General features: G+C 37.1%; 1 protein-coding gene across 2 annotated transcripts in view; it reads left to right on the top strand.

The window, feature by feature from the left end:
* LOC105049125 (rho GTPase-activating protein 7) overlaps positions 1 to 12,878 on the top strand; it is a 45,199-nt gene that overhangs the window by 25,731 nt on the left and 6,590 nt on the right. For both annotated transcript variants that reach the window (XM_010928686.4, XM_010928685.4), the window contains 5 exons: positions 3,223 to 3,283; positions 3,362 to 3,445; positions 4,485 to 4,598; positions 4,690 to 4,859; positions 7,189 to 7,258. In XM_010928686.4, the coding sequence (XP_010926988.1) occupies positions 3,223 to 3,283; positions 3,362 to 3,445; positions 4,485 to 4,598; positions 4,690 to 4,859; positions 7,189 to 7,258 (499 nt within the window). The remainder of the gene's footprint in view (positions 1 to 3,222; positions 3,284 to 3,361; positions 3,446 to 4,484; positions 4,599 to 4,689; positions 4,860 to 7,188; positions 7,259 to 12,878) is intronic.

The following is a 12,878-nucleotide window of genomic DNA, read 5'->3' as shown; positions in this document are numbered from 1 at the left end:
TACCTGACTGTGTTCAACTTTTCAGAACACATTCTACATCGAAAACCACCTTTATGTTCACCTCTATGTTTCTCTAAATTATAGAAGATAAATTAATTTAAAATAACAAAGAAAGATGTGAACTTTTCTATTATGAGAAATTATGGAGGAGCTATATTACCATTCCCAAGTTTTGTGCACCAATAATTAGTTACTGTAATAGTGGATTAGAGATCTCAGTTGCCTTATCTCCATCAAAGTGTCATGCCCCAAATCCAGGCAATAACACTGCCATGCTATCTTGGGGTGCCTCCCATGATAACATGAAGTCGATCATGGCAACCTATAATAAACTTCAACTCATACAAAATAAAATAACAATGGTCCAAAGTCTTTCGTCAATTAAATAAGAATTAAGTTGCCGGTACAGAGATTCTAAACCCAAAATTCTCAACATAATTTAAAAATCCATAAAATTATTAACTACAAGTCCATAATTAACTAATAAACTAAAATCCTACTACTAAAGCATTTTTGAATGATTTCTGAGCCTAGATCACTTCCTGCTCCTAGCTTATTCTTCCGAAAAGGTTAGAAAGAAGAAAGTGTGCTACACTGCTTAGTAAGTAAACCTTATACTATCTTATTGAATCAAGTATATGTTTTTACATGAATCAACACATCAAAATGGAATATTTAAATATACAATATCATAAAACAAGTCATAAATCAAATGCTTATAGAACATGTTATAAATCAATCATGCTTTTGCATAAGTATCAATCATGCAAATTTCACAAAATATGGTTCCAATTGCATAGTGTAAATAAAGTCAAATCGTGCTAACTTCATCAATAAAGTCAAATTCTGTCATTTTGCCACATCATAATTCGTAATAATTCTCGTAAACTAAATGCTAAGGTCACTTTATACTATGACAAGGCTATCATCAATAACATGCCAACTACTATAACCTATTGGCAAGGACCATATTAGTATATTACCAAGCTACTATAACCTACCGGTGAATGTCATATGCCAAGCTACTATAACTCACTGGCTAGGGCCGTATGTCGAGCTACTATAATCCATTGGCAAGGGTCGTATTGTAAGCTACTATAACCTGCTAGTGAGGACTATATGCCAACTACTCTAACTCGCTGGTAGGGCATACATAGCTATTCTAGTCATATTTCTTAAGAAGAAATGGTAAGAGTTGGGATGATGTGTCTGACATGCTATTTGGGTATGATAGGGCTCATCAATAGTGATTTTCAAGGATACTTAACAAGAGTGTCGGTGATAGGTTCAACATGCTGCCTGGGTATCAGGGTGGTTCAACTTCAGGGCCTCTTCATAGGGGTCAACTTGGGTCTATAGGAAAGGGAGACGGGACCCTTTATTGGGACCCATGAATTAGATAGAGAAATAAAGTAAAGAGAGAAAAACAAGAGAGGGATGGTTCTTCTTCTTTCTCTTTCCTTTTTTCCCCTTCTTTTTGTTCTTTTGGCAAAACAAGGGAATAAAGGAGGCTTTGCCTCATAGGAGGCTGGGTTTGTCGGAGACCGTTCTAGGGGCCATGGTCAATGGCTAGAGGCAGTGAACAACTAGCAGCAGTGACTAGCTGGCAAGAAAACAGAGGCAAGAAGGCTGAAAAAACAAGGGAACATGGGCTTTTCTTCATTTTTAGCTATCGTCCGTTCACCGACTGCCATGGCTTTGCCATGGAGTGTCGTAGGGAGACCAAAGAAGTCGACCAGGGGTTTGATGTCAAGAGGCAATGGCACCAGTGGCTAGAAAAAGAAGAAAAGTTGTGAAACATGGGTAGAACAGGGGTTTATCTATTCTTGGTTGATTTCTGTCGAATTGAGGCCGGCGATGCTGATTCAAAGCTCAAAGGAGGGGAAAGCAAAGAATAGGGAGATCAGGGCTTACCTTGGCTCCGATGAGCATCACAGCCTTGGTTTCTAGCAGGTGTAGTGATAGGATGCCTCAAGCTTGGAAGGAGAGAAGAGGGAGAAAGAGAGAAGGGCCATTGTTCAATGGTGGAGGTTCATGAAGGGAGGGGGTTCCTGTTTATCGAGGAGACCTAGGGTTTTGGTGGCCTTAGATCTCTGATTTCTTCTTGGAGTTGCCTGGGCTTCAGATGGAAAACAGACTCCCATCGGGAATCTGCTGCCTCCCATCATGTGCGAAGCACGCATGGGTCTAGTGGCTGGGCCAGCATCTAGGTTTGGTTGGTCAAGTGGACTGGGCCTGACTAGACTGTCAGGCCTAAACAAAGAAGGGGAGCTATTCCTGGGCTATCCATCTGCTTCGTTCATGTCAGGCCTGTATGCGCTGCACAAAGTACTGGTCTCCCCATCATGACAGCAGAGTTTTGTTCCACTTCATTTGCTGCGTGCTATGTTATGGATGAGAAATATGGAAAGAGAATTCGAGGGATGAGAAATATGGAAAGAGGGAAAGATGTTATGGATGAGAAACATGGAAAGAGAAATCGAGTTCTGCTTTGCTGCGTGCTGTGTTATGGATGGTCTCCTCATCGTTAGAGGGAAACATGTTATGGATGGGAAATATGGAAAGAGAAATCGAGTTCTGCTTTACTCGAACTGAGAAATAGATAGAGTGGAAATATTTCATATTCAATTTGGATAAGAGTCTGTAGCAATTCTGAAATCAAATAATGGCGAGACAAATTTACCTTTCTAATTTGTGATGCTTAATGTCAATATCCTTTGTCCTTAGGAGACTTCTCTAATTCTATTTCTTATAATCTTCCAGTTACTGGATTTCTTCTAATCTTGAAGTTACCGGACTTACATTACTACATTATCTATATGCACATTTCTGTGCTAATGCATATTAAAAGGTAGCTCTGGTTGTTTTAGCATGAATTTCTTCTAAAATAGATTTCTTTTTCATGCATTGTATATTCTGGAAGTTCAGTTGTTGGTGTGTGCTCAACATGACTTTTCTACAAGAACCAGCATCAAGTTAAATTCTGCTGATGAAAAACTGCTACGGTCAAAGATGTTCCATGATTTGAAATTTAGTTATGAAATTGCAGAACTGCTAAAAGAGTTTCTATTCAAAGGCCTATGAACTGTCCAATTGTAACCGTACCTATGAAGTTTTATCTTATCTATTTTGACTTGAACTTTTTTTGCTGGAAGACAGTGATATTCTTTCACTTTCTGCATCCCATATATTCTTAATAAATTATAACACATCCTCTGTCAGGCTTGCTATTCAAAGGCTTGAGATCACAAAGAATGACCTCCGGATGAGGATTGCTAAAGAGGTATGAGTATAAATTCTTTTGGGGAAGGATATAGAGTGGCTGTCCTCTTACTGACATGTGTGGGAAATACTCTCTCAGGCCAAAGGAAATGCTATTCTACAGGCAAGTCTGGAAAGAAGAAAGCAGGCTTTGCATGAGCGCCGCTTAGCTCTAGAACAAGATGTATGTTATTCTTGCATACTTCTACTGAAGCTTCTTAAGTTTCATATGTTTGTTTGGTTTAAGTTGATGGAGTAGAAAGTTCCATGACTAATCTCCAAACAGGTTATGGAGCATTAAAAAATTTCTTGTTACATATGATTGTGCAAAGTATTTGAAAAATCTGTTCTGCGTACATGATGAATATTCAGCCTTTGTAAACTTTTTCCCCATGGGTGCATCTATGATATCTTTATCTGATTGGGGGTTGTAAATGTGCTGAGCTCGAGTGAGCCAGGCCTAGCTTATGCTTGGCTCACTTTGTAATGGAGATGAGCTCGAGCCAGCTTGTGTAATGTTGAGCTGAACTCGAATTTGTTGGTGAACGGCTTGTTTAAGAGAAGATGGAGAAATTGACATCTTACGAAGCTTTCACATATCAAGTACTACTGTTGAAATACACTCTTATATGTATACAATTTTATTGAATTTTAATATTTGTTAGATTAAACTTTTTTCTTTTGTGAATAAACTAAAATAATATTTATTATATCTATTCCTATTTTGAGCTTAATAGAGCTGAGCTCTAGCAAACAAACCCAGCTCTTGCTGAGCCTGTTTACTGTTCTAGTGAGCTGAACTTGAGCTGCGCTCAGGACCAAACACAAGCTGCTCACAAAAGCTTGCTCATTTGACAGCCCTAGACTGGATGGAGTATGAAGTTTATAGAAACATATTAATGAGAATTCTTAGTTTAGTTGATGTGTATGTTGGCTGCAGGCTTGTATTTTCTTGAGATGGTCAACTATGGTACAGATTTGGGATTGAGCATTTTTGTAACCTGACCCAATTTGATCTGACCTGCATGTATTGCCATCCCCACCATGAATGACTTGGTGTTATAGGAATGAAGTGCAAAAGTTATATATGCAAAGTATCTGATATGCAATCACTCCCTTTTCTCGTCTCTGGTCATTATTTGCATTTATTGAAAGGCTGTTTTATCTTAGGCAACTGTATGCCTTATGTGGAAATATTAACATTCTGTTGACGATGTTTTAAGGTCTCGAGGTTGCAAGAGCAATTACAAGCTGAGCGGGACCTTAGAGCTGCTCTGGAGGTTGGCTTGAGCATGTCTTCTGGACAGTTTTGTAGCTCACGCGCCATGGATTCTAAGGTTTGCATGTTCTCTTTCCTGCTCATCATCCTTCAAATAATGTGATGGATGCCATCGAGTATGACATTATGCTTTTTAACTTTCTCCGAAGACAAGGGCAGAACTTGAGGAGATTGCCCTTGCTGAGGCTGATGTTGCCAGGTTAAAACAGAAAGTTGCAGAACTCCATCTTCAACTTAATCAGCAGCGTCAAAATCACTATGGATCTCTCTCTGATGCATGTGATCGCTATCAGCACCTTCCAACCCATCTTACCCAGCAGTAAGACATTTTCAAACACAAGGAATCTATTATGATTCTTACATTCAGGCATGTAAAGACTAGTTCTATATATCAAGGAAATTGTTAGTGTTGGTATATCATCACCACTTCTTATATTTAGATATCAAGGAACTTGTTTGTGTAAAAAGTTTCTTTTATATCAAAAGGTTCTTTTGTATCCTATGTTAAGATGTATATTCTGTATCTGCACATTTTCCTGAATATATAGGGCATCGTAGACAGACAACACCTTTATCATACGGGAATTGTCAGGTGGTTGTTAGAACCATGGATTCAAGTGCTGGTGCTGATGGGCATGCTGGCGAACTGTGCCTGGACATGCTGAAACAATGAAAAATAAAAAAGAGATTTGGCCTGGAACTCAGCACAGCTAAGCTGTATTGATCCATGCCAGTTTGACAGGGGTCAATGCCCATGCATGCCCAGTGCCAGCACCCTGTATCTCCAGATACTCCACCTCTCTTCTTGTATCTCCATTTATTTATTTCATAACAACCATCGATCTCATGCATCTAAGTGCCACTGTAAATCTGCACCAGTTTGTAAAGCTGGTTCTAAACATTATATTGGGCTTGTAATTGTAATTTATTTATGGTATAATGAGTACTTGAATATGCAAATGATTTGGAAAAGCTGACAATGAACATAGGAAGAGCAACCAGCTTGACATTATATCTGCTTATCTGATCAAGTTAAACATACAAGGCAAGAAATATCCCTTGCTGTGCTGATTTATCATGACAATCAAATCAGGTATGCCTGAGTGGAAAAAAGGCCATATTATCATTTGAGAAGGGCACTAGGTTGATGGGATTAGAATTGTAAACCTGGTGCAGATAAAGAAACCACCAAAAAAGCCAAAAGATGCAGGTGGAGCCAATTTAAAGGCCAAGAATGCTAAGCGACACCAAATTGAGAGCATGTGGTAGGAATGTGCGAAAACTCAAACATCTCCATTAAAAAAAATTCAAATGTTCATGTCTTGATGACATCATTACCAAAGGGGCTTAAGGAACTGCAAGGAGAGCAAATTTCAGTACGGTTCAAAAATGTCATAAAATGCTTCTGATGTGGGCATAAACCAAGTGGAATTGATAAGTTTTTTTTTCTTTGTATTTTTGTATTTTTGTTAATTTTGATTTAATTTTTTTGTTTTTTCTTTTAAATTTTCAAGCAGAACTAGGGCTAAAACTTCCAAAATTGAAACTCTTAAGTCCAATCGAACTTTGGTAAATAAGAAGTATGACTTGAATGGGATGTATTTGGTTGGATGGTTGAATGACTTCTATAAAGATAAAAATTATTGTTAGGTAAATACTTGTTGGTTACGGTTAGTGCAGTCCTTACTGGGTTTTGATGTAAGGATTTTGTTGCTGAAGTTTTCGTTTTTAATGTTATTTATGGAGGACCAATTATTTATATCAATTTTTCTCTGGCATGCTATTGAACCAAATAAAGGCCTGATTAAAATCGACAACCAGATATGTTGGTGCCTGGGTGTTTACCCAAATTCTATCCAACCTGTTTTTAACCATAGGACAAGGTCCCATCTCCAATCCAATGGCGACCTGTACTGTGTCTGGCATAACTTACCCATACCAACTCTGCCAATTAAGGGACAAGTTAAGAGGTTTCTGCAAGAGATTTTCAGGGAGAAAAGACATCTCATGGGTAGATGACCAAGGAAGGATAAACTGCTGTTGGTTCTTATCGTCTATTACCATGATGATGCTGGGAAAGAGTTGAAGACACAGTTGCATTAGTGGGGATGAAGGATTTCATTTATGTATGAATAAATGCATGTAATTGCAATATGAAAAATATGCAACATATTGTAATTTGTTGGCTAGCCTCAAGCTGGGTTGATATTTGACCTAGAATCCAACTTGTTTAAATCTCCAGGTGTTTGAAGTTTGCCCAATACACTAGTTCCAAATGTTTTTGACAATTTGACCTGATGATGTATTGCATGGCTTGGTCTGAGCTGATCTGTGACAAGCGTCTTTTAGTTTATATATATCTTAAATAAGGAATAACTTGCCAATAGGTAGGTCACATGATTGTTCCTTGCTGTGTTATATCTGCATTAAATTCTTAAACCAAGTGAACTTTTTTTTCTTGGCATGTATGATAACCGTCGGTTTAGCTTTTGGTTGGTAGCTGAGCATGTGTATGTAATTATGTATGCACTAATATATTAATCCACATAAGTTGCCTGCATGGACTTGGTTATTTACTTGGTCTTATAGCGATATTCTATTATCTGATCTTGTTGTCACATTTTTTTTTGTTTTTAAATATTCTACAGAAAGATTGTTCAGCAAGATTTTGATATGAACCTTGCTTTCTGCAACCATGAGAGGAAACAAATAAACGAGGCATGTCTAACTAATTCCCTTTCTGTGTGATTTTATATATAGTTAAATTCTTATTTTGTTACTTGTTGACGGTGCACATTAGTTTTTTATTCATTATTCCTTCTTTGCTTAATAGCTGATTTTTTTAGCCTTATTGCTATTCTAGACATTTCCTCTGAGTTCTGGTGATATCACAGTCCCTGTGGTATTATTCTGCAAAAAATCCTCTTTGTTTGTCATTTAAGCATGATCTTTGAGCCTTTCAAGCAAGTTATATTTAGTATTACTTCAACATTTTTAGATCTATATGCGAATAATTTGGTCCAAGAAAAAACCATGGTTTCCAGAGATGAGTTCTCAGGCATTTGACTACTTAAAGATGCCCAACCGACAATAGTTCTCATGCATTGTCACTGAAGGCCCCCAAACAATTTATTACTTTTCATATCAATTGAGAGGTAATAAAGCATTGCTGAAATAGTTGTTTGAGGTGAACTTGAGAGCACAAAGATATTGTTTTGGTTTCTTTGGTTGATTTGGTAATAGAAACAAACCAAGCAGGGTGGTTTTGAAATGATTGATATCAGTGTTCGAGGAAAATTTTAAAAGTTCGAAATACTTAAAAATGATAAAGAAATTGAAATTGGAAAAAGAAATTGAGATTGAATAAATAGTTGGAAAAAGAAATTGAACTTGAATAAATACATGGTAGTATGTAAGAATAAATCAATGACAAGCTGTTTGGATGCATGCTTAACTCTATGCAATAGTATGTTTTATCTTCGTAGTAATAATGAATATAGGATCACTAAAAGTGGATCAGATATGGATCAGGCATTGGTATATCCATTTCCATATCCACATCCATTTTTTTTTGGTGAACCAAAAATATTGGCATGAATGTTAATGAGATGCTAAAATTTTAATCTGTGGTTTGAACTGATACAGATACAAATTGGAGGCATGTATGTGAATTGGATGGTTAAACTTTCTGAGTAGGATATATTCCAAGCTTACAAGCTTGACTTTTATTAGTTTTATAAAGCAAGCAGATGGTTATATGAGAACCAATAAAGAAACCATGTCTACCTAATCACTTGACTCCTTCAGTGGATCCTAATTGTTCTTCTAAGTTACAGACTGTAGGGATGAAATGTACCAGATTAAGAATTTCGCTGTACGGAAGGAAATTATATTGACAATGTGTTGGGTTATCTCTTATTTTTCTTTGGAGTGTATTAAAGCTATATGTGCCTAAATAAGGTCGAAGATAGATTTAGCTATTTGGATACGAATTGGATATTTGTCTTCTAGGAGCATCTTCTTTCTTTGACAGATATAAATATTAATATTAGTTGGACACAAAATTGTCTTCATATTTGGGCAGATTCAGATATAAGAATGGATCCAGATGGGTATTTTCTGATCCGTTATCATTTCTATAATGTAGAGACATTTAACATTGTTATCATGTTCTTAACATGTAGTCATAGCATTTTTGTGTTGTTATTCTATCTATAGTTTCTCTGGTCATATTTAAATAAACAGCAATATAATTAATATTTTTCTGAGGTGATTTTAACATTTGTTGTAAAATGTGATATCCAGATCATATTCTATCTTCGGAGTAGTCCTTTTATTAAACTACCTTTTTGAGATATGACCAATTATTGAGGTACATTTGAGATGCAAGTTCACATAAACCCATAAAAGAAGGGTTATTCGGAAATTTGTATTAATGAAGATGATCTGCCGGATTTTGAGCTTATGCAATGTGACAACCACAATGTGTACCAAGTTCAGATATTCTGCATGAACAAGACAAATATTTACCCAAGTGGAGTAGGCTTCTCCATGTGTGCATACTTGTTTAACCGATTGCTGCCTTATGGTTTCTTGGATGGCCATCCCTTTCTCCATTCTGTACATGCCAACAACTTTTTCAGATAAAACTGTAAGCAGAGAATAGAAGAAATTCTTTGTTTCATATTATTTCAATTTCTTGATACCTATTATATACAAGAAAAATTACCTAAATTCAGACCTTAGAATCTGGTAAATTACAAGAAATTAGGAAGCTAGAAATTAGAAAATAATTACAAAAAATAAGGAAGCTAAAAATCATGAAAGAAAATAGGAAATAATATCCTTAAACTGACTCTTCAAATCTGGCACATAATTTGGAAAATAAATTGATGAGCTGTCAACAGTCCCCTCAAGTTGGTGAATAGATGTTGGTCATTCCCAGCTTGTCTACTAGCACTTCAAAACTTGATCTAGGCAGCCCTTTTGTTAGCACATCTGCTATTTGCCATTTTGTAGGCACATATGTCATGCAACTTACCCTATCTGCAATCTTCTCTTTAATAAAATGCTGGTCTACCTCAACGTGCTTTGTTTGGTCATGATGAACTGGATTATGCGCCATACTTATCGCGGCCTTATTGTGACCATATAGCTTCATAGGACCCATACTAGGCATTTTCAATTCTTCCATTAGCCTCTTTAACCAAATCAGTTCACAAGCTCCCTGTGCAAGAGCTCTAAATTTTGTCTCTGCACTGCTACGGGCTACAACAGACTGCTTCTTGCTTCTCCAAGTAACTAGGTTCCCCAAACCTTTGTACAATAACCTAATGTGGATCCTCTACTGAACCTGCCCAATCTGCATCGGTAAATGCCTCCACTTTTTTTAGCTCATTTTTCTCAAAAAACAAGCTTTTATCAGGTGTAGTTTTTAGATACCGCAAGATTCGATAGACTGCTTTAAGTTGCTCTTCAACTGGAGAATGCATGTATTGGCTTACTACACTTACTAAGGCAATATTTGGTCTCGTGTGAGACAAGTATATCAATCTTCCCACTAGTCGTTGATATCTCCCCCTATCTATTAGAATTTCATTCGCTGCTCTTCCAAACTTATGTTCAGATCTATGAGTGTTTCTGTAGGCTTGCAATTGAGCATTTCTATTTCTTTCAGCAGGTTTACTGTATATTTTCTTTGGGAGATAAGAATACCTCTCTTGCTTCTTGCCACTTCCATCCCTAAGAAGTATCTGAGTTGCTTGAGGTCTTTCATTTCAAATTCGCTTCTTAGAATTTTCTTCAACCTCTCCATTTCTTTCATATCGTCTCCGGTTAATATAATGTCATCCACATATACGATCAAGATAGCTTTCTTTCCATCTTGTGAATGTTTGAAAAGAAGAGTGTGATCAATTTGTCCCTGGTGATGACCTTGCCTCTTTATCATCTTTGCAAAACGATCAAACTAAGCCCTCGGTGATTGTTTTAATCCATATAGTGACTTCTTCAACTTGCACGCTCTCCTATCACTATTTGCCCCTTCAAAACCTGGAGGCAAATCCATGTAAACCTCCTCATCAAGCTCTCAATTGAGGAAGGTATTTTTTACATCCATTTGATGTAGTGCCCAGTCAAGATTAGTTGCTAGCGACAGTAACACCCTTATAGTATTTAATTTTGCAACTGAAGTAAACGTTTCCGTGTAGTCCATCCCCAAAGTCTGTGTGAATCTTTTTGCAACCAAACGAGCCTTGTGTTTCTCTATTTCACCATCTGACTTAATGGTAAACACCCATTTACAACCTACGGAACTCTTACATTCAGGTAACTCCACTACATCCCAAGTTTCATTCCTTTTTAAGGCTCTTATTTCTTCAAGTACCGCAGCCTTCCATTTTGGTTTTTCAAGATCTTCTTGAATATTTTTTTGGAATTTCATCCTTTTCAACCTTTTCTGTCAAAGCTCGGAATGCCGGTGACAATCGGCTGTAAGATGGGTAATTGGAAATGGGATGTTGTATATATGCTCTAACCCCTTTTCTGAGAGCTATTGGAATGCCCAAATCATTAAGCTGAGTCTCCATTTGTGGCAAGTTTGAAGTATCACTGGTATCAATGGCTTCTGTTTCAGTTTGTGTATTTATCTGTGGATTGGACTCTTGGCAATACGGCTGATGCGTGAAGGCTTGCACTTTTTGAGGCTTTTTGTCTCTTCATGAATAAACACGAAGCTCTGGTTGTTGTTGACTAAGCCCATTTGAATCTCCCCCTATTTCCAAATCAAACTCTATTGATGACACAATTGTAGGATTTTTATTTGTTGGTGTTTCGGATATGGCAGAAACTATAGGAAGAGGAATAGGACAATCTCAAAGCCTATCTTCTCCTAATGTCTCGTCCTGAAGAGTGGGGTTTGGGTAGAAAGGTTGGTCTTCAAGAAAAGAGACATCTAGGGAAACAAACATTTCTTTTTGTGGCTGGACAATAGCATTTGTACCCCTTCTGATTTGGAGAATATCCAACAAAGATGTATTTTATGGCTCTAGGATCTAACTTTTCACGATTAGGATTGATATTATGGACAAAGGACGTACAGCCAAGGATTTTTGGGGACAAGGAGGTGAACAATTGGGTTTGGAGATACGAGTCAAGTAGGATACTCAAAGGTGTTTTAAAGTTGAGGACTCTAGATGGAAGTCGGATTATCAAGTAAGATGCAGTTAGGACAGACAGCCTCACCCCAAAACTATTTAGGAACATGGGTAGTGAACATAAGAGCACGTGCAACCTCCAATAGATGGTGATTTTTATGTTCAGCAATACCATTTTGTTGAGGGGTTTTGACACAAACTTTGCTGGAAAATCTCATTTTCTTTAAAGTAACTGCCAAGGATTGAATTGAAATATTTCCGACCATTATCCGTTCGAAGAATTTGAATTGATGTATGAAATTGATTGTGTCATTTTATGAAATTGCTGGAAAATGGTGGCAGCATCAGATTTTTCTTTTAGGAGGTAAACCCAACATGCTTTTGAATGATTATCAATAAAGGTTATGTACCATCTGGTTCCCGAAATGTTATTAACCCTTGAAGGACCCCAAATATCAGTATGGATCAATGAAAGGTGTAGACGACTTGTATGGTTGACTGGGATAAGAAGTACGGGTCTGTTTGGCAAATATACAAGTTTCACCATGAAAGGAATCGATATCTTTATTCTTAAATAGAGAAGGAAACAAATTTTTGAGATATAGAAAACTAGGATCACCTAGCCTATTATGCCATAACATAATTTCATTTGAAATAGGAGCAATTCACCACTTAGAGCCAAAGCTTGTTTATTTACTTGTCCATTATCCTCCGGGTAGTACAAGCCGTCACCCACTTTAGCATTGCCAATCATCCTCCCCGATAGTAAATCTTGAAACTTACAATATGATGGATAGAACTGAGCCACACAATTCAAATCTCTTGTTAATTTGCTAATAGACACTAGATTATATGTCAAATTTGGAACATGAAGTACAGATTTCAGTGTTAAATTAGGCAAATTTATAGATCCTTTTCCAGTAATAGTTGATAAAGTATCATCAGCAACTTGAATTTTGAAATTTCTCGGGCATGGGGTATATGTAGAGAAAGAATTATGACGTCTGGTCATATGATCTGAAGCCCCTGAATCCATAATCCAAGTACCATTAAACTGAGAATTTGCACTCAGGATAGAGAGATAATTACCTTTCTGGGCTATAGAACGGTTTGAAACTGGAACAAGTGCATTCTGTTGAGATGCTTGGGCAAGAAGGGCGTGTAGTTGTTCAAGCTGCTTCTTG

The sequence above is a fragment of the Elaeis guineensis genome, chromosome 7 (genome assembly GCF_000442705.2).
Source record: "Elaeis guineensis isolate ETL-2024a chromosome 7, EG11, whole genome shotgun sequence".
NCBI classification, from domain to species: Eukaryota; Viridiplantae; Streptophyta; class Magnoliopsida; order Arecales; family Arecaceae; genus Elaeis; species Elaeis guineensis.
Note: the sequence above shows the minus strand (reverse complement) of the source record. Positions and strands in the feature narration are given on the sequence as shown.